General features: G+C 41.3%; 1 protein-coding gene across 2 annotated transcripts in view; it reads right to left on the bottom strand.

The window, feature by feature from the left end:
• Window positions 1–909: 909 nt before the first annotated feature.
• Window positions 910–21,343, bottom strand: part of ap3b1a (adaptor related protein complex 3 subunit beta 1a) — a 65,101-nt gene continuing 44,667 nt past the window's right edge. For both annotated transcript variants that reach the window (XM_074617158.1, XM_074617157.1), the window contains exons 23-27: window positions 16,530–16,758; window positions 12,479–12,563; window positions 11,764–11,861; window positions 9,894–10,032; window positions 910–1,954 (exon numbers count right to left, since the gene is read on the bottom strand). In XM_074617158.1, the coding sequence (XP_074473259.1) occupies window positions 1,801–1,954; window positions 9,894–10,032; window positions 11,764–11,861; window positions 12,479–12,563; window positions 16,530–16,758 (705 nt within the window). In that variant the 3' untranslated portion in view covers window positions 910–1,800. The remainder of the gene's footprint in view (window positions 1,955–9,893; window positions 10,033–11,763; window positions 11,862–12,478; window positions 12,564–16,529; window positions 16,759–21,343) is intronic.

Raw genomic sequence — 21,343 nt, 5'->3', positions numbered from 1 at the left:
ATGTATTTATTTTTGTATTTATTTTTAAATTTTTAATATTATTTTTGCTACATTTAATGACATATTTATTTATTTATTTATCAAGTTATTTATTTATTTATTTTGGTACGTTCCATCCTCCATAGTTTTTGTTTATCTGTGACTTTTAATTAATTTAAGAATAAAACAGGTTATAAAACTGTTTGTTTTAGAGGCAGATATTTTCCCTTTAGTAAGTGCAGCTTAAAAAAAAAGATGGGGATGACGTATGTCTTTGCTCTTTTTGTACGGCACAGATTTAACGCTTTATTTTGTGTGTAAAATAAAAACAATAGAAACTTGTGTCTATTTTAAGAGAATAAATGCGTTCACACTGACAAGTATGGTAAAATGCACTTGAAATACCCGGATGGTGTACTCGCTGGACACTGTTACTACTGTAGTCGTCATTTCTGTTCTATTTCTGTTGGTTTGATACATGAATATATAATGAAATTAAAACGGTTTGTACTTCTTGTTTCATTAAGTGAAGTGGTAGATTTATGTTACAAGGTCATATTTATTATGATTTACATTAGCCTTCTATTTATCGTATCATTTAACGTAAACTATGGAAGTGAAAACTCTTCAGCTGGGGCCCAGATCACGAGTGCCTACTCCTGGTTTATAGGATACAACGCAGTGGATGGTGGATGTAAAACATGGGAGGAGAGGCGGAGGAAGAACATATGTCAGCAGGTGGAGTGACAGATTCATCAAAATCATGAAGTCATGAGTACATGGTACGCGCCTCAGCCTGCCAATTAGCAGAGCTCATCATTAACGACTTAGTGTTGCAGCCACGTTCATCTAAACAATCAGAGATGTTGGAGAGACACCGTCAGGTTAATATATAATAAATATACATATATATATATATACAGACAAATATTTATTGTTTTAATAAATTCACTTTTTATTGTTCAGCAAAAGCGATACAAATAAAAAGGCCTGGTTGATTTAAGTCTAACACATATATGTTTGGTTTTCTAAATAACATTATTTTCACGTAGAAGGCACTTTAACAGATGTGATTTGGGGGTAAAGGTTGGAATGTAAAACTACATCAGGGACAGAAGAGTGTTTATGATGTAATGAGAGTGTTTTAATGGCGTAGAGAAATCCTGCTTTTCTCTTATTCTTGGCACTAAAAAACAAAATCCATCAGTGCAAACACGCCGTCGCTTGGCTTGTGCACAGATGCCGATGAAATACAGTCAATGCTTTAGTGGAGTATCTCAATCTGTGTAACCGTTGAAGAGGGAGAGACAGATTGGCCTGTCGCACTGTGAATGAGGCATTGATATACTCTTTCTCCCTAAATATACGTACAGATGTTTGTACATAATAATGGTTGGTCAAAACCATAAATGGCGTAACATTTAAACCGTCACCACTGAGGTAAAAGACCAGTAGGTTTGACATGACGGGATGGAGGAGCGTCATGTTTAGAAGTGACGTATAAAGGAGAACGTAAGGGTCACATTTTATACTTCTATGATGCCTGCTGTGTGTTTTAAAAAAGGAGATCATCACTTTATTCAAGACTTTCAAAGTTATTCCTGTGATTCAGGACAATCCCTTCAAAAAGCACAGATAATAAAAATGACCTCCTTTATTTCCAGTTCATCCGGTGAAGTTTCTGATAAAAGTGCGTAAATGTGTCTGACTGAATTATCCTGAACCACAGAAATCAAATATGTGAAACCTTTAATGAAGTGTTGTTCCTCTTTTACCTTTACTATTGGGAGGATGGAGGAGGGAGGAGGGAGGAGGGGGACTCTACGCCTGGGCGAGGGCTTGTTTGAGGTCTCGGAGCAACATTGACGCCATGACGCTCTTCTCTGTGTTGATGGTAAGGAGGGCAGCGGAGGACTCCTTCAGCTCCAGCGACACCAAGACCAGGGCTCCGCTGCTGACCGTCCGCCCGGCAAACCTGCAGGAGAGTTAGAGAACGTGGGTCAGATTCACAAAACCACTAACTGATACTGAGCTGCGCCTTAAAGGGAGAGTTCACACAACTGTTTTCCATGGAACTACTTTCTACCAAAGAAATAGTTCCTATAAAAACGATGTTGTGTGGTTTATCTACAGTAACAGGGACAGTGTTTATGGAAAGAGAAGAAGAAGTGGAACTTTTAACTGGTTATGAAACAGACTCAATGTAATACTGATGCCTCTATATGACCTACATAAGCAAACAAGACAATCGGAGAGAAGATAGTTATTCTTAATGCTCGGCATCGGGTCCGATTCTCCACAACATCAGACGAAACGATTTACGCCTCGCAGGTTCACCAGAAACTCCTTCAGCTCAGACTCCAGCTCAGACTCCAGCTGGGCCTCCACCGCGGAGAAGACCAAAATCAACACAAAATGAAACGTCCTTATTGTGAATTTAAGTACGTTTTTCACTGCTGTGAGCACCACAGACAAAATCCCATTCACCTCCATTGTGTTGGGGCTGAAATTTCAGAGACAGATATCTAAAAAACATAAACAAATAATACCAAAGCATGGTATATAACTCTAGGGGTAAGTGAGACAACGGCTGCGGTCAAATAGTATAACAAAATGACGTCTTATGTCTTTTCCTAAACACTTTTCCTTGACCTCGATGGAAAACGTCATGAAGTCACGGAAAGATGTGAAGGAGGATTCATAAGGACTTCTACATGATACATAATTATGCAAATGTTATTGACGTGCATCTGCAGTGGTGCTGCTGCAAGGAATACGGCAACATCTCCTTTCCTCTTTTAAAGAATGGTCCGGTGTGCTGAAGGAGATAAGAAAGGAAGCACCTTTCCTCAGCATTTAGAGTCCAGCTCTCACCGTGGTTGCTATTTAGATTTCTTCCAGGTCATTTCACTCAGTTAGGGAACCTTCCTAAACAAAAAGACTATTCGACAGCAGCCAATTCTTTTTTTTTTTGTAATTTGGTTGACGCAAAAGTGGCAAAAATAAATCCAGAGACAAAACAACAGACAACGCACTGATCACAATTTCTAAATAGCTACTGAGTATTTTCCATCTACATGTCAAAGATGTGAATTTTTTTAATATCATATACATGTTTCAACAATTGATCATTACTGGGCAGGAGGATGAAGTGGGTTGGTGGTATTTAACGCTATTTGAGAATAAAAACAAAGGTATGCACATCAGTTTTATGTAGAATGAGACTCATTCGTACACTGAACTAAGCCTACTTCATTATTTCTATTCTTGTTATACAGTATATTCAATGCCGTGCCTAATCTCTTTATCGATGAAAGACTAAATTTCACCTTTCCTTTTTCATAATTCTCATAAAACACCAGGACGTGACGTCAATAGTTGACCGCTACATCAACGAACAGTTAACGTATAACAAACAAATCAAAAAGATAAATGCGTTGTCCAGCCTACACACTTAACTCACATTTCTCCCCCAAACCTGTAAATCGTCACGTTAGAGAATTCTCCAACACCTCACACCTTGTAATTACTCTAAATTAGTGAGCGAGACAAAGAAGGAAAATGATGTGACAGGAAATATAGAGAGCAGAGTAACAGACAGTCCATTATCCCAGCTGACTAAAGAGCCATTAGGGCTGAGACACGCCCTTCATGCCAGTCAAACTGAATTCAGCCTGTTTTTATGGACTGTGGGTGTCTATGAGTGTGTGGGAGCCTCTGGACCGGTATGGGGGGACGCCCCGTCCCACCGGCTCCCTCCGGACCAGCGGGAGAATTCTTGCTCCACCGTCTCCTTGGATACGGTCCCTGCAGACTGGGGGCAAATCTGGGCACACATGGTCCCCATTGAGAGCGCTAACAAGAGGCAGACAGGGGCTATGACCCAGCGTGACCCTCTTTGAGGGCGACAGAGCCGAGCCGAGCCCCCTCTCCCGCTCCCCTCTGCATCTCGGAGCCTCACGTGGCTAACTCCCAGCCATCTGCCTCCATTTAGCACTACATCCCCGCAACAAAGACCCCCCGTGGCAGCCCGCTTAGGCCTGACAAACAGCCCACAAAGAGCCCCACTTAGGCCTGACTAAAGCCTGTGAAGAGCCCCCACAGGACGGCCCGGACAGGCGCTGTCACAGAGCGGCGTGCTGCGCGGCAGGAGCGGCTAGCACGTCCACCAATTAGCACGCACACGTTAAAGACGGGGAGGGGGGACATGCATACACAATGAAACGCCGCTGGCTCACAAGCCTAGTGTGTCTGGGTGCGTCTCTGGGGAGCTGCTAAATTACCATCAACAGAGGAGAGGGAGTTTATCAGGGAGCTCTCAGGGAGGAGAGAGAGTCCTCCTCAGGCTTAATTAAAATATTAGCCACTTCAGCAGGAAACACAAGCCATTCAAGAAGAGGATTAATTTCCCTCAAAAACACCAACCTCTTTGCTTCTTTAAATAATTCAGGGGTTGCATATCAATCCAAATTACCAATTGTGGGAATTTATGCAAAAAATCCAACACAATCCTGAAAACCGGTACAGTAAACATACATCCGGTTCCCTTCAGCCCGTCTCTTTGCCCCCTCTGTCAGCAGCTTAAGGTGTCTATGTGGTCCCCGTGGCTTTGCTAATGGATTTAGGATATAAATCTATCATTTACTCAGCCAGTTAACACTACCCCGAGGCTGCTTTCATTTCGTCTCAGGAGACGCTGCTGTGGGCTTTTGTTCATGTGTTGTAATAAGAGCGAGTGAAGGCGTGTTTTGATTGTGTTTGACTTCCAAGCGTATTGCGTTTTGTGGTCGTGTGCACGCTCAGGTGCAAAGATCTACAACACAACATAAGTGCATTTTTAGGGACTAGAAGGGAAAAGATTAAGGACAAGCGGGCCTTAAACGGGTCATTGGTATTCTCCTGCACTCTTCACATACTGGGCTAAACACTGGATTAATTGCGGTGTATGGAAAAAAAAGCAAAGCATAACCCCTGGACTTAGAGCAGGCGGATTGGCATCGATCGGGAGGGCTACGGCTAAGCATCACTCTCCAATTATCTGTGATTCTCCTCAGTGCAGAGAGCCTGTGTGTGCCATCTGCCTCCCCTCCACCCTGCCACTGCAAACACAAAGTGGGGTTCACCTTTACATTCACCCTCACGCAGAGAAGACACGGGACGCCGACGATTCTGCAACCGAGAATGCAGGACTTAACCGACAGCGAGTACACGAGCCCCTCTGCATCTTAAGCAAACATTCGACCAGTGCATGATGTTCTCACTGAAATCAGAAGGCCGAATGTGTGGTGGTGGTGGCGGTGGTGGCTGCAGCTGGATATTTTTGTTCCATCCTGGTGTTTGGCCAGGTGGACAAGTGGAGGAGTGTCCTTCAACTGAGTGGTCAGTGAGGCCAGACCAGAGCCGAACACATGCGAGCAGACTCAAACCAGGCAGATGGCCAGAGCTATTAGCCCCAATTAGAACCAGGAACCCTCCACGCATCTCCAGAGCTCGGCCATACGGACAAACTGCAGCGCTGCACTCGAAGGGCAGACGGACGTGAAAGGAAGGAGAGGACACACATACTACAGAGGCTGATGGGAAACAAGAACTCAACGAGGATTCGAGCAAAATGCTCCCTACAACTGAGCTAAACATGCAAATGTGTTGCATCCTCATTGTTGCCTATTAACAATTGCACTCTTTGCATCATCTGAAGATAGATCATAAGCCTGCTGAAGCAATGTATAATAAAGAGACCAGTCGTTTAATTAGTCAGGTTATAAATGAGAGTCAATTAAACTTTAGATAGGAACAAGAATTCAACTTCACTGGAAAAAGGAAAATTCGGTGTTTTGAGAAACATAATTTAATTATATCAAAGTGTAAAGTAAAGAGAAAGCATAGCTTATAAATCAACGGGTTCAGGTTTTTTTTTTTTTAAATTAGGCTCTAACCAGAGGGATTGGCAATGCATGCAAAATTCGATCAAATTTGCTTTCAAACGGACTGAAAAATAGAGCACATTTATTCTATTCCGCCTGTTTAGACATAAACAAGAACAGCGTTTTCTACATTTGCTTTCTTGCTTGATTTATTGCCATCCTCCTTTCCAGCAATCAATTTCTGTGTTTCAGTGGCATCCCCCTCCGCTCGGCCTCGACGCCTGTTTGGGAAAAGCAGTGCTGCACCCTGCTGATAAACAAGAGGAGTGCAGCGGGGATGCACAGGTGCATGATGGGGGTAAAGGAAGGCTGTTGCTTTGTTAAACAGAACCTGTGTTAACTCCAATACTGCAATCTATCCCACAAGGTACCTGAGGTCAGTTTAAAGCACAGGCAATGTGTGTTGTGAACTGTATCATTCTTAGGATTCATATTGAAATCCCATCCATTACTTCTACATTAAAGCCAATCCCTCTCTCCTCCGGAGGGCAGAGACTTTGTGTGATCTCACCCGGATTAGAGAAGCCTTTCTCTGGGGAGATCAGAGGAGAAAAAGAAGGTCACACATCACATTTAATGCCAAGTGACCTCCACAATAAGCTCTCAGTGGGTGTATCCGATCAGATCGATCACTCTGCTCTCTCGGTGTGTGTGTTATTCAAAGTATGCAACACACACCAAAACACCACGACTAAAATGATCAGCGCTGAAAGGAAATTTAATCAACAACAATTAATTGTTTCAGTCATTTATCAAGCAAAAAAAGGCCAACATTCTCTGTTTCCAGCTCCTCAAATGTGAGGATGTGTTGCTCTTCTTTGTTCTGTATGACTGTAAATGAATATATTGGTTGGGCTGTCAATCAATTAAAATATGTAATCGCGATTAATCGCATGGTTGTCCATAGTTATTCACAATTAATCGCACATTTTTTATCTGTTCAAAATGTACCTTAAAGTGAGATTTGTCAAGTATTTAATACTCTTATCAACATGGGAGTGGGCAAAGATGCTGCTTTATGCAAATGTATGTATAGATTTATCACATTTAGCATTAAACAATATGCTCAAATCATAACGTGGCAGCCCAACAGGCAACAACAGCTGTCAGTGTGTCAGTGTGCTGACTTGACTATGACTTGCCCCAAACTGCATGTGATTATCATAAAGTGGGCATGTCTGTAAAGGGGAGACTCGTGGGTACCCATAGAACCCATTTTCATTCACTGATCTGGAGGTCAGAGGTCAAGGGACCCCTTTGAAAATGGACATGACCGTTTTTCCTCGCCAAGATTTAGCTTAAGTTTGGAGCGCTATTGATCCTCCTTCATGACAAGCTAGTGGTACTAATGGATTCCTTAAGTTTCTAGTTTTATATGATGTCAGTATCTTCACTCGAGCTTCAAAACTGAGCCCGCTGCAACCTCTGAAGATCGTTTGCGTTAATGCATTAAAGAAATTAGTGACGTTAAAAAGAATTTGCGTTAACGTGTTATTATCAAGGTTACTTTGACAGCCCTTGTTGAGACACTTGAAGAAGTCACATCATGACGACACATCGAGTTGGCGACTTAAAAGAGTAATCGTAACTAGAGCTGCAGCTGTTGATATATTCATTACTGTTTGCTCCGACGATTATTTTCTCCATTTATTGAACAATGTTTGGGGTAATAGAATATCAGCAAACAGTGAATAATGCCCGTCATAAGAGCCTGTGGTGACATATGCATGTCTTGTTTTGTCTGAGCATCAGCCCAAAACCCTAAAATATTCAGTTTACTGTAATAGAAAAGTAAGAAAATCTGAAAATATTCATATTTGGGAAGCTGAAACCAGTGATTTTTGGTGTCTTTTTTGCTTAAAAAGGATTAAAATAATTAATTAATTGAATAATTGTTGCAGCTCTAATCATAAGAAAAACCATAATTATATCAGTTAATTATTTGAACATGTGTGGCACCAAATAAAAAACATAAATGGACAGATTTAGAGATATTTGCGACAGCTTCCCAAAGACGAGGCTGTCAAACCGGCCCGTTACGTTTTGAGGAGAGAAGAACTCCATCATCTCCAATAAATGGACCTCCTGAGGACGGCGTGGAGGAGCCGGTCAACGCCAGCGGACGATATGGAGGAGAGTGTCTTCATTATTATAAGACTACGGGGCAGCAACATTGGGAGACGGTCTTCCTCTTTAGCCGTCACAGAAGCAGAAGAGAGATTGATAGCGTGGCGTCATTTGAGCTATTGGTTATTCTGAATGAAGTATGGGCTTATTGGATGCAGGCCTCTCCCGCTGGCTAACATTGATTTCCACTCACTCGTTCAGCTCTCGGTGCCCTTGTGCTTCTGTCGCCCTCTTATTCTTTCCCTCCCTGTCCCTTACTTATTCACTGCTTCCTACATGCTTCCTCTATTCCTTAAAAAAAAAAGAAATGATCACCAAAACGCAAGATCATTCAAAGACGAAGACACGAGACATGTCTGCTCAGAGCGAGGTAATAAAAAGACGGACAGAGAGGAGGACAGAGCACGGCGCAGAGGGATGGAGTGAAAGACAAAGAGGAAGTGAAAGAGAGACGGCGGCGTGGAGGGAGAGACAGATGGGGGCGCAGAGATGAAGTGAAAGAGAGACAGAGCAGGAAACAGAGGGAGAGAGGGAGGTGTAATTATCTATCAGGTGTTCGGGTGTGCGTGACAGAGGAGGAAGCTCATTAGCACACTCTGTGTACACCAATTACACAGCCAGGCTTCTCAGGGCATTCCCCTGGCATGTCTGTGTGAGGCTGCTGGGGGACACACAGACACTCTCACTCTGCGATACCCGCGTACACACTGTAAAACACAATTAGAACGGGCACGTGTACGCATCATTTTATCACTCAGACAGAACAAACAAACTCACAAAATAATGTCAAAGTCAGATTTTGGGATCTCTGCATCTATTAACAGTACTATGACAGCGTATAGGGGCGATTATAGGTAAAAAAATAAATAAATAATACAAATATGGATGCGGGGGAGGAGGATATCATTCCAAGAAACACAACTGAGAAGTTCCAAGAAAAACAAATTGAATATTCTCTGAAATTAAAGTCACAAATTTACTCAGAAAAATGTTGTTTGTTTTTTGTTGTCAAGGAACCACATCGCTTCACTTTGCAAGGTTTTAACCAACCTCATCACACCACAGACGCCACCATTACATTTATATTAGTATTTTTGTTAATAAAAGAACACAAGGAATGCGTATATGTATCTTTCAGGACCTTCGCCTCGCTCAGAGGTTGTCCGGTTATCTTTAGGATTTATCCGATAACCTATTGTTCACATTAATGAGCTAATATGAGAGTGGTTAAATCTTCTCATCTAACTTTCAACCAGAAAGCGAATAAGCATCTTATCCAAAATTGTATTCCTTTAATGGTTTTCATGACTTGGATCTGTTTAAATCTCTGCTGACACAGTAGAGGCACAGTTAGTACGTCAAAAGGACTGGTAGGTTCAATTTGGAAAGCTGTTTGGTACCCATATTATTGGACAAAGCCTATAACAGCAAAATTGTAAATAAACTGGATTTTGAGGCAGATACCGATATCATCTTATAGTTATACATTTTAATGTTTATTTTTTTAAACTCAACTTAACAAGAAAGATAAACAAATGTTTTTATCAGGATCCCCTAAATGTGGTTATTAAAGGATCTGTCGTTTAGTGTGAAATGCTCCGTCAAAGGTCTTATACAGTAAAGTGTACAATTACTCTAAAGAAGACGAAAAAATATATATATATTTATATATAAAAACTTACATTTATCTATCAGGCTGTATATCAGCTCAAGTATTATAATAATATCTGGATAAACTATCTGAATATGTAACAGTAAAACATAAGAAGAACGTCACAGAGCTTATATTAGACATGAACATGTGTGGAAATGAAGAATTGTATAATAACTGTGAGGTGAACGAGTGCATTCTGGACACCTCACCTGTGGAAGTTGTTTTGGCTGGATGAAACCTCTCCTACGTTGGAAACCGACAGGACCTGCTTGCTGATGGCCTGGCTGGAGGTGTTTGCTGTTGCCATGGTGACGGTTGCCGAGGTCTCATTCATGCCCAGGAGCTTACCTGAGAGGATGCAAAATGTTCAGCCATCAAACAAGGACAAGGTGTTTAAACTTAAGACTAAAAATATAGCAGCTGTATTTATACTACCAGTATAAAGTGTTATGGATATAAAACATCCATTAACTTGCTTGCTAAGAGTATTTTGGGACCTTTTTTTAAGGACAGACAGTGATGAAACAATAAAAGATAAAATACGTTTTGACAGTAACTAAAACGGGGGGAAGCTAAACAATAAAAGAGGCGCCGTCTTCAATAATGCAAATAGAGCTGGAAAAAAAGACTCTCAATTGAAGGCAAAGAGCCAGTTCATGTGCACTTAGTAATGAGCAAGGATTTGAGAGTAAGAATGGAGATAAATATGCACAAGTTAGGTAGAAATAAAAGAGGTCTTAAAGGCAAATATAATGAAAAACCTGTAAACTGAAAGAATTAATTAACTTCACTCAATTGGCATAAAGCAGCAATTTGCCAGAGAGAAAAAGGTCCAGCAAAGTAAGTTGTTCCACTCGGTTTAGTGTCTGAGTGCAAGGTGTATTCAGCAGAGCTCAAAACACGGCGAATGAAGATTAATTAAGGCAGAAGCAGCATTAAGGAGCCACTTAAGAGCACACTGATGGCTGAGATATGAATGTGCTTTCAGCTCTCAATAGCTGCCTCAGTATGAAGCTCTACAGGTGTGTGTGTGTTTGTGTAGGACATAGCATTAAGTGCTTCATAAGAGGAAAGCATTTTGCCTTAATGACAACAGTGAGGAAATGTTTATTAGAGGCAAGCCACTAGGATTTTATTTCACTTCATAAATATCATTTATGAATACTGCATACAGTATAAAACTATTTTAAAGATTTAAACCCCTATCTTTGTCGCTGTTATTAGGTCTGTAAAATGTATTTTAGATTAATCGTTAACAATTAAATCATCTTTAAAGAATAAGAGTGGTGATATTCTATATTTATTTTACTGTCAACATCCTTTTTACGTTATGTATTATGTATATATATATGTATATAAATATATATAAAATCTCTATATCAGTATCAGCCTAAAAAATTCAAGCCTACATTGACTGCTGCTGTAAATCCTCGCTAGAGTGCCTAGCTAGTCTGTCTATTAAGCTGAAAATAGTCCCCAACAAATGCACAACTTACTCCTGTTTGTGTAACGTTTGGTAAAAACTATAGTGCCCAGGGAAAAAAATGGAACTAAATATTTGTCAGCCTTTTTTAAAGATTCCTTATCCTTTAATTACAATGTTATCAACTAATTTGTGAAAAGATTATAGTCACTTGGGCATGAGATAATTCTTTCATTTGAGATCCAGCAGTCTTGAAACATTTACACAAAAGCTAAAAATGTGTGGTGGTGTCTGTATCTACAGAGAGCCTGCAGCCCTCGGCCTGGATGCTCTTATGTTGCTGTGTTCAGGCGACATTTCTGGGCGTCAACCTCTATAAAAAACGTAGCGACCAGGTGCCAGATCGTAAAGCACGCATCCAAGAGGAAGCTACGAAAATGGCAGACACAGCGCAGAAAAAACGCAAATAGTGAGATGAAACGTCAAGCGGACAAAGCTCGTTCCAAAACGAGAGTGAATCTGGGGTTGGCTTTCACCCGCCTACTTTGAATGTTGTGTTTACAAACTGCAACCGACAAATCCTCCTCATTGTGCCTTTAAGCTTATAACAAGAGTGTTTTTTTTATTTTGCAAACATTGATGCAAATGTAACCCACCTTGCTCCTTGCTGAAGTCTTGCTCTGACATGCTACTGGGCATTAATAGCTCTCCCACAGCGGGCTGGATGGACACACTGAACTGGTCCTCCTTGGTGCTGAGGGAGGGAAACAACGGAAAAGAAACATTGACAGGATGTCCAACATAAAGACACAATCTTGTAAATTAGAGCCTGCAAGACAACGTTCCCTTCTGCTCCGTAGTTCAAATTCATCTTAATCTGAGAGATGGGATGATGACGTGTGGTATAGTGTGCATGTTTTGTGCACTTTGTTTGTGTATTAAATGTTTCTCTTGTGATTGCCTTTGCAGACCGATCTGCGCTCTGTGAATGGCATTTTGGGCCAGATTGATTCCCCCATCCTGAACAGATTTTCTGATAAGGTTATTGATCAGCTGAGCAGCGGTGCCGATGGCATTCAGCAGGTTGATTTGAGCTGGGGCTGATTACTGGAGGAATAATTGTTATCCCAGTGAACCCAGATCAATCGTGGCTGATGTCTCACCTGGGAGCGCTGGCACAGAGCGGGTAGGAAAAGGAGAATTACCAAAGAACAAATGAGAGGAAAAAGGTAAGAGAGGATGCAAATGAACGCAAGAGAAAGAGACACGTGATGTGAATATAGAGACACAGGATGAGAGTAGGAGCAGAAAGAGATGTACTGAAGAGAAGAAAAGCCTGACTTGATATGAGTGGATGTCAGGTTGTCTCACCACAACTGGAAGTTGGCTGCTTGTGTCGAGTCGCTGAAGTCAATACCCATGGAAACCGTCACCGAGGCCTCTGGCTCCAGCCGCTCTGAGAATGGAGAAGAGGGGAAGAAAGACGAGAGGAGAAAAGGAAGAGTGAGTGACAAGGGCACAGTGTGCAACATGGGGAAGGATGGAGCAAAGGGAGAGGAGGTGGAGGAAGAGGAGGAGGAGGAGGGCAGCAGCAGAGTGGAACAGACAGGCATCCACACCACTTGTGTTTTCTACTTCACAAAGCAAGGCCACCGTGTGTGAGAAATCTATCCTTCAATCTCATCCCCCCCCCACAACACACACACCTCTAGCCTCGGGGAGAAAAAAACACACTTGAAGGACTAGCATATTTCCAAAACAACAGGCTTGTCAAAGAGAGCATCAGCATCAAGAGAGACGAGGTGAGGGAGACAGGCAGAGCCGGCGAAACGAGAGCTAGACGGAGAGTTAAGTAAAGCCAAAAAATGCTGAAGAGGGAGTCTGGACAGCTGGATGGGAGGAGGAGGAAGAGGAGGAGTAGGAGGAGGGGGGAGGTTAAGGATGAGAAGAACACAGACAGACAGAAACATCCTCCACGCTTCCCCAGTCGGCCTGTGTTTCTCTCTCCGCGGAGCAGAGCTATTTCACTGTATAACTCTTTCCACAGACGGAGGAGAGAAGAGACTCCAGAGGAAACCCTCTGAAAACAGAGCCATCATGGACTCACTTCACATCCAGCCTTCACAGCTACTACAACAGCCTTTTCCTGGTTCATCCTTTATTTGATCTTTTTACAGACTCCTTCTCCGTAGTCCGTCAATCGATTAAATATTTAATCGTGATTAATCGCATGATTTGACAAAGTTAATCGCGATTAATTCCAAGTTAGTCACACATTTTGTATCTGTTCAAAATGTACCTTAAAGGGAGATTTGTCAAGTATTTAATACTCTTGTCAAGATGGGAGTGGGCAAATATGCTTCCTTTAATCCAAAATCAACGATTTATCTAACAGATTAAACAAAAGGGGTATACTGCGTGTTCATTAGTGAACTTTAGAGGTGATCGTAGGCGTTACCTCTGGACGGAGCCAAGCTAGCTGTTTCCACCTGCTTCCATTCTTTGTGCTAAGCTAAGCTAACTGGCGGCTGGCTGTAGCTTCACGTTTATAGTACGACATGAGAGTGGCATCGATCTTCTCATCTAGCTCCAGACAAGAAAGAAAATAAGCGACTGTCCCAAACATCACACTAATTCTTTTAAAGGATAAATCAACAACTTTGGTCTTACTATTACTCTAAGTCCCGTAGGACATGGAAGAGGAGAGGTAAGACAATCAGACGGGTTGAAAACAGATTATCTAAAACACTTTATGTCGAGGTAAAACAAAGAATATGTGCACCTAAAATGTCAGTAATAATCTATCTCTGTGTGTACCCAATGACTGTAAGTGTGGTAGGTCAAAGTTAAAGCAGGAGGTCAGTGTGTAAACTGTGACGGATGTTTACAATAAAGTTGTAATTTGGCTGACCTGGGGGTCTGTTTACAACCTGTACGATCATTTGACTGCTCATGTTTCTTGCTCTGCTGGACTTCTTGCAATGTCACCGTGTTCCCAGATCTCCAAAATGAGTTTGGTGAGTATAACGTTATTATTACCGAGCTAAGCCAGCTAACAAGCAAGATGTTATAAATGATTCAGGGACACGTCGGTGGACACAAACAGTGAGCAAATCACAAACACTATTTCATTTCAAAGTGTTAAATTACAGGTTTAACAAGCGTTCACATGGAGATGAGCAGCAATGAAAGTAATGCACCTTGTAGTGCAATATTTCTAACTAAATGCAAACCCTGTCATGTATTATCCCTTAACGAACACACACAAAACAGCCTTACATAGAGCTTTGTCTGTATTCATCCTCTGCAACTTCTCCAGACCAACTCCAGCCACCAGCTCACAGCTAGCCAGGCTCAATCGATCCAAATTACCCACTGTTTGGCTGCTTGAGTTCCTTCAATGCCCAATCAATCCCATGCAATTGACAGTTTTAACGTGCTCCAGCGCACACCGGCTCTGCGTGTTTGTGTGTGCATGGAAAAGAAAATCTTGAGGGACTGAGCGCCGTTCTCAGTCTTATATTATACCGAGTGGAGCAATCATACAACAGTGTGACAAGAAATATGGAGATGGCGCATGTTTGCTGGCCCTGGTCGATACTAATGAACAGGGATTAGCTGAAGTAATATTGGCTGTTTTCAGGTGGGGGTGGAGATGGGACGGGGCTATTTGCTGAGCTGATAGGCTTAAAATGATCATTTAATATCTGTCTGAGAAAACAATCATAGTATAGGTAGAAATTCCAGAAAGACACCATGAATGAAAAGGAGAGACAAGAAATCTTCCACAGATTGTAATAAATGTGGTTGTTTACATTATACAGGGGGAAAAACAACAACTTAGTTTGACCCACTTGTCACCCAACATGTGTGAAAACTGGCAGCAAGTTTAACAATCGTAGGCCAGTAGCATTATAGTATACATAATAATAATAATAATAATAATAATAATAATAATGCCTGTCTAACTCTGACAGGCTTTCTTGGGGAAAATGGAACAAAAAAATCAGAAGACCCCTTTAAATTATTTGTATTTATATAGGAAGTTAATGACACAGTGATTGAATAAATAAAGAAAAGATATAATATCAAACATTTAACATCACAGTTTTAGCACCTCCGGTTCCCTTGTCTGGAAGTCAATGGGTTTTTAGTTAGATGCCTGAAATAACAAGCTGAAGAGATTTTAACGTTTTGTTCTACGACATAAAATACGTCAGTAAATGTTGTGAATTTTGAAGCTTTTACGTGTCTTAAAAAGCCGGTTTCTAACAAGTGGCTAAATGAGACTAGAGAAGATGTCAGGGACATTGTGCTGGTAAAATACAAACATGCTGCACATTCCTAAAGTCATGACAGGTGACACTCGTTGCCCTTAAGGCCTATTTCTGTTTCGGTGTTGGTTACCTAGTCAACGAACTTGTAGCGCCTATTTGAGGACAAGTAACCCTAAAAAGCACAGAAGTGTCAGTCAGACAGACAATGTGAGATATACGACTGTGAGCATGCACGCAAGGGTATAAATGTCACGAAACGGAGAGACTCAGGGCTCTCAGCCCTGAACATTTATGTTGGTGGTTGTTTGCCCACTTGCAAGTGTTTATTAAACCTTTAAAAGGCTCTCTTGATTTCCGAGTCCTTCTTCATAGAAATTGCCTTCACAGACATTATACGTCATAACGCCAACTCGTCTGCCTTTACAGCCTCGTCGTATTTATAAAGCATTAACGTTGAACCCTGAGCACTCTATTGGAATTTCAAACTACTATTTAGTTTTAGATTGTAGAGAAGTGTTTGCTAAACGGTTAGTGTGAAAACAGTGCTGCGTGATATGACGACAGAAATCTGTAAACAGACAAAGATTTGTATTTACTGATTAAACTAAGAAGAGCGTATGGCTGGCAATATTTTATACTTTAGTTAATGTCAACAAATCTTGTTAAAATACCAAAAACCAATAATGCGTTTGTAGCCCGTCTCTCAATACTTTCCGACTTCCCAATCCTGTCTGTGACTCTCAAGCGCCAATTCCATTGGTTCCTACGTAAAGATGTAAATCTCTAAAAACAGGTCATAAACTTTCAATCTTTAAAAAGTTAACCAACTTCCTAAAGCTGTTGGGCGCTGTAGTTTTTATCAAACGAGTAAGAGTATATAGCGTATTTGTTGGGGTCTATTTTCAGCGGCGGATTAATCCACATTTGGTGCTCTAGTGAGAATTTGTGGCAGCAGGACGGTGTATTTTGTTGATGTATTTTTAATAGTTTTTGGACAACAATGGAGCTCTATGACACAGAGGAAGAAAATATATCTTAGTTAGAAGGATCAATCTATTGTTGGTTTGTTGACAAATATAAAATAACAGTGTTACAAATCAGTGAGCAATACTGGATGTACCTGAGAGTGTGGCACTCGTACTCACCGATGGTGTTAAAGCAGTGGATGTTGAGGCTCGCCGGGCTTCGGTCTCCTATATGGATCTCCTCCAGGCTGTGGTCTGAGCTGTTGGTCAGTATGACCTGTACAGACACCATACTGGGCTGGTACAAACAGGGCTGCCTGGGGAAATGGTACTTGGCTGACAAACCTTTTCCAGTCATATGGTGAAGCAGCTCATAGGTTTTCACTGGGCCAAAAGATGGAGTGGTGACCTAGAGGGATGTATGAAAGACAGGAGTAAACCTCAACAACCTTGATTCTGAGTTGTGCAAACAAACAACTACATCTCGATTATCAGAGAAATAACCTGCAGTATGGACTGGACTGATCTATTAACAACTGAGCACTGCTGGAAAACAAGAGCCTGAGAGCAGAAGCAGAGAAGGAAGATGAGAAAAACAGTAGATGCAGAGCGTTGCCCGGAAGCCTCAGGCTCTCCACATCAACACAATATCCAGGGACGCCTTGTACATTACAGTACAAATGCATCCACACAAGAGGACAGATTAATACAAGAATCTCCGGTCTTTCCATCGCCTATATTCAAGCAATTCAGCGCGTCCAATCAGCAGGCAGAATGCAGCACGAGTGGGACCGAGGGTTGGCGGATAACTCCCCCACCAACCCTCCCTTCATTAACTCTGTGGGGTAAAGAGGAGCCCATTTAAGAAATGTCCTCAATCAGCCCAGTTAGATGGAAATGGGCTGGATGCTCGGTAGAACCAGGCTGAATAAAAACAACCTCTAATGAATAGAAACACAAGTGCCTGCATGGGCCAAACCTGCCACTCGCAGGCCTTTTTAAAAGGGGCTTTTACCTTTTCAGAGGCAGGAAATTGCATTACCTTTGAGAGATTTGGAAAAGAAAGGAGGCGGACGCGGCGGTGGTGGCGTATTCTTTCGTCTAAAAATTAACATCTTGTTACTTTGCTCACACTTTCAGTTTTTCACTTGACGGCGGCGACTGTCAGCTCTCGTCAGAAAGAGAAGTTCGGCCCACACATCACAACACATTAAACATATTTCACTCATGAGAACATTCACATAACGTGCACAAACTTCAGACTATCCTCAACAACACAAAGTAATAAAAAGCATCACATAAAGTATGACAGCTTTGAGTAGTTTCTTCAAGTCATAGAGGTCCGTCTGCCTTGAGTGACGGCACTAATTAGTTCAAAACATCAAGACAAACAAAGCCGTTTCACACCCTCTAAAACACTTAGCACCTTAATGTATTCATACGCTGACACAGTGGCAACACTGGTGCAAATGAGGAGGAGTTCAGAGACTGAAAAATTGCTATTTACCACCTCAAAGTGATGAAAAAATAAAAAAAGAAGTTGCAAGAGAGGCAAAACTAGTGAGAAATATCATGTAGCAGTATATGAAAAAACAGCCGGTGGTACAAAAACAGATCCTGTAAATAACAGACTTAAATGATTAAGCAAGGTTTGTGAACTAATTAAGCTAATTGAATATAACTTATAATATGATATGAAGAAACACAGTGGAAACACGCAGCTCAAAGTGTTGAGTGGTGTCAGTGTACATTGTGTTATTGAAGCTGGACGTACTGGCAGTGTGTTCTGAGAAAAGTACGACGCGTCCTCCTCCTCCTCCGACGACAACGACGACAACGACGACAACGACTTGTCATGTGGTGTGTGAGGATGAAGAATCGGTTTGACATACGACCAGAACAGTGGAGATGAGTTTCAGTGTGTTCACTTTACAAGGCGAGATTGTTCAGCAGAAAGAAAACGCTCACTGTCGTTGTATTGTAGCAACAAGACATGTAAAATAATAACAGGTTTGATAGTTAACGGTGCAATGTGTGTAGGATTTGGCGGCATGTAGCGGTGAGGCTGCAGATTGCACCAAGTGAAACTTCTCCCCGTAGAGCCAGCGTTTGGTTTGTCCGTTCTGAGCTACTGTAGAAACACGGCGGCCGGCTCTGTGAAGAGGATCAGCTCCCTATGTAGATAGAAACGGCTCATTCTGAGGTAATGAAAACACAACGATTCTTATATTCAGGTGATTAAACACTAAAGAAAACATACTTATTAGGGCTGTCAATCGATTAAAATATTAATCACGATCAATCGCATGATTGTCCAAAATTAATCGGGATTAATCGCAACTTAATCACACATTTTTTATTTGTTCAAAATGTAACTTAAAGGGAGATTTGTCAAGTATTTAATACTCTTATCAACATGGGAGTGGACAAAATTAAGCATACGTCCTTCACGACAAGCTAGTATGACGTGGTTGGTACCGATGGGTTCATTAGGTTTTCTAGTTTCATGTGATACTAGTAGTTCACAAACTAGTGGTTGACGTCACGGTGACTACGTCCACTTCTTACACACAGTCTATGGGTGTACGAAATAAACTGTAAACTAAGTGTATTTGTGACCTGATTTCAAAGATGCAAGTCTTCGGTAGGGGTGAATAGGTTTGGGTTTCATACTGCCACCGGTATGAAACATTTAAAAACAATAACCTGCCCAAGTCACATTAGATAGAGAAGAAACTGTCCGATCACAACACCGTCTCTCGACCCCCTTGACAGAGCAGCAGCGTCTCTTGTGCCCGGACCGCCCGAGCGCCTGTAAAGGAGGTCAAACAAACATTTGTTGCTGTGCTGCAACGCCACTGCGCCCTCACAAGCGCCCGTCACGCCACCGCCAGCCTGCAAATTTATTGGGCCACTTTTGAATGTGTCAGAGCAGTCGGTGTCGATAAAGCTGGCCATAATGTTTGCCACCCCATCACAACAGAGATTTACCTCCCTGACAGACACATCCGGCTTCAAGGTCCTGTCTGTCGCCTCGCCACCGAGCAGGTGGCGACAGGAGGGAGGAACGGAGACAGGACGGCGCTTCAAACTGCTTATTATCACCAATTTGACACAGTGGACAGTTAAAGCCTGACACGAGTGCCCACACAAGCCCCTTCACTCCTGCCATCCATTGTTGTCCTGCTACGCAGCACGAGCCCATAACACCTCAAGTGTAAATAAGAGAAGAAGAGGGATGTAACCTTGACTTCTCTGTCAGTCTCCCTCTCTTTCTTTGGCTCGCCATCCTCCGCCCTGGACAGGAAGGAGGGAGGTGACAATGAGGGAGGAAGTTGATTGAGAGGCTCTATTATGCATCAACTTAAAGGAAGCTCCCGTGATGGATGACACAGACACCAGTCACCTTCAGAGCCCGGACGCCACGCTCCCAGCATCCTCTCTGGCAAATGACCTGAAAATCCCGCTGACATATTCAAAAAGGGCTAACCGGAGCCGGGTAGCCTTGTGCCGTGTGCATAAGAGGGCCAATTTAAAAGAAAGTACAGAGATGTATGGGCATATATTGAAAATCCATTTCTGTTTTTCAGACAGCGTCTACCTCCTACAGCAGCAGGGACAGGATTTCATTACGCTCTACAAGAGTTGTGAGGATTAAGGTAAGGGACATGTGTTTGACTTTAAGGCCTAATTGTTCCCCTCTGTCAGGAGATGACAATTAATTGAGGGGCGTCACAAAGACCTTGACAGCAAATTGGATTAAATAAATGTTACTACAGCCATCTAAAACTACTTTAATGTAACAAGAAGTCTCTCCAGCGCGTATAGACAGAGGTTACTTCATTTATGCCAATTTGTCAGTAAATTAGGTATTTTAAAATGATTAATTTTGAAACTTTCCATTAAAGAAGATTAGCAATAATAGAGGATTGTTATTCAGAAACAGTATTGTCCTTCATTTAGCTCTGCAAGTATTGTTAACAAACTGCCAACAGTTTCTTTGTGTTAGCATTATATTTAATAGATCTAAGGCTGCATCTAATGATTATTTTCATTATCGAATAATCTGCTGATTATTATTATATTATTATTATCGTATAGTCAATAAAATGTTAGAAAATAGTGAAAAATGCACATCACAAGTTTGCACAATCCAAAACCCAAAGATATGAAAATATATAAAAATGTGTATCTTTCTAAAACATTTAAATTAAGACTACCAAATATTTTTTGCATATGAATCACAACAGATTATTTGATCTTGTCACTCTCATAGATCACTATTAAATGGTAAATAAGTAAATAAGTAAGTAAAAGATGTATATTATGCATACAGTAACACTGGCTACAGAATATGAAAGAAACTTTATACATCTTCTACTGTTCAAATACTTATATAAATATACTTTTAGTTCATTATTGAGTCCTAAAAGTCAGATTTTCTTAAAGCTAGTGAAAACAAATCTGCCATTGTGGTCATTTAATTATTTATTTTAACATAAGATAACTGGGTTCATGAATTTTTTATTTTTCTTGAATCTAGAGTTTCAATCCCTAATTTTGTCTTAATTTAAAACTTAAAACTGTGAATGCAGGACCTTGTAACTTACAAAGTTAGCATAGTATAAAAATAGTATGTAAAATGATTACGTTTGCATGTAAAGGGAGTAAAAGATCTGAATACTTCCTCCATCACTGGAAGAAACAAGCTGCATAATACCACAGCAATGTGTTCATGTAGGCGTGGCTATGGCATAATATTTATGTTTATAAATTCCAAAATAAAAGGGTTAAGACCCTAATTCACTTGCTTACAGTAATTAAATAACTACGTGGTTTGTTGAGACACGTGGAAGTCTCAGTTGTTGCAACACGTATGATTATCAAGATTTTTAGAGGTCGCCGTCAGTGACAAAAGGAAGAAGACAGAAAAGATTAAATGCCCACACACACAGAGACAAAAACATAGTCACTAAAACAAACTAATAAGAAAG

Source organism: Sebastes fasciatus, chromosome 19 (genome assembly GCF_043250625.1).
Source record: "Sebastes fasciatus isolate fSebFas1 chromosome 19, fSebFas1.pri, whole genome shotgun sequence".
Taxonomy (NCBI): Eukaryota; Metazoa; Chordata; class Actinopteri; order Perciformes; family Sebastidae; genus Sebastes; species Sebastes fasciatus.
The sequence above is the reverse complement of the archived record's forward strand: the minus strand, read 5'-3'. Positions and strand labels throughout refer to the sequence as shown.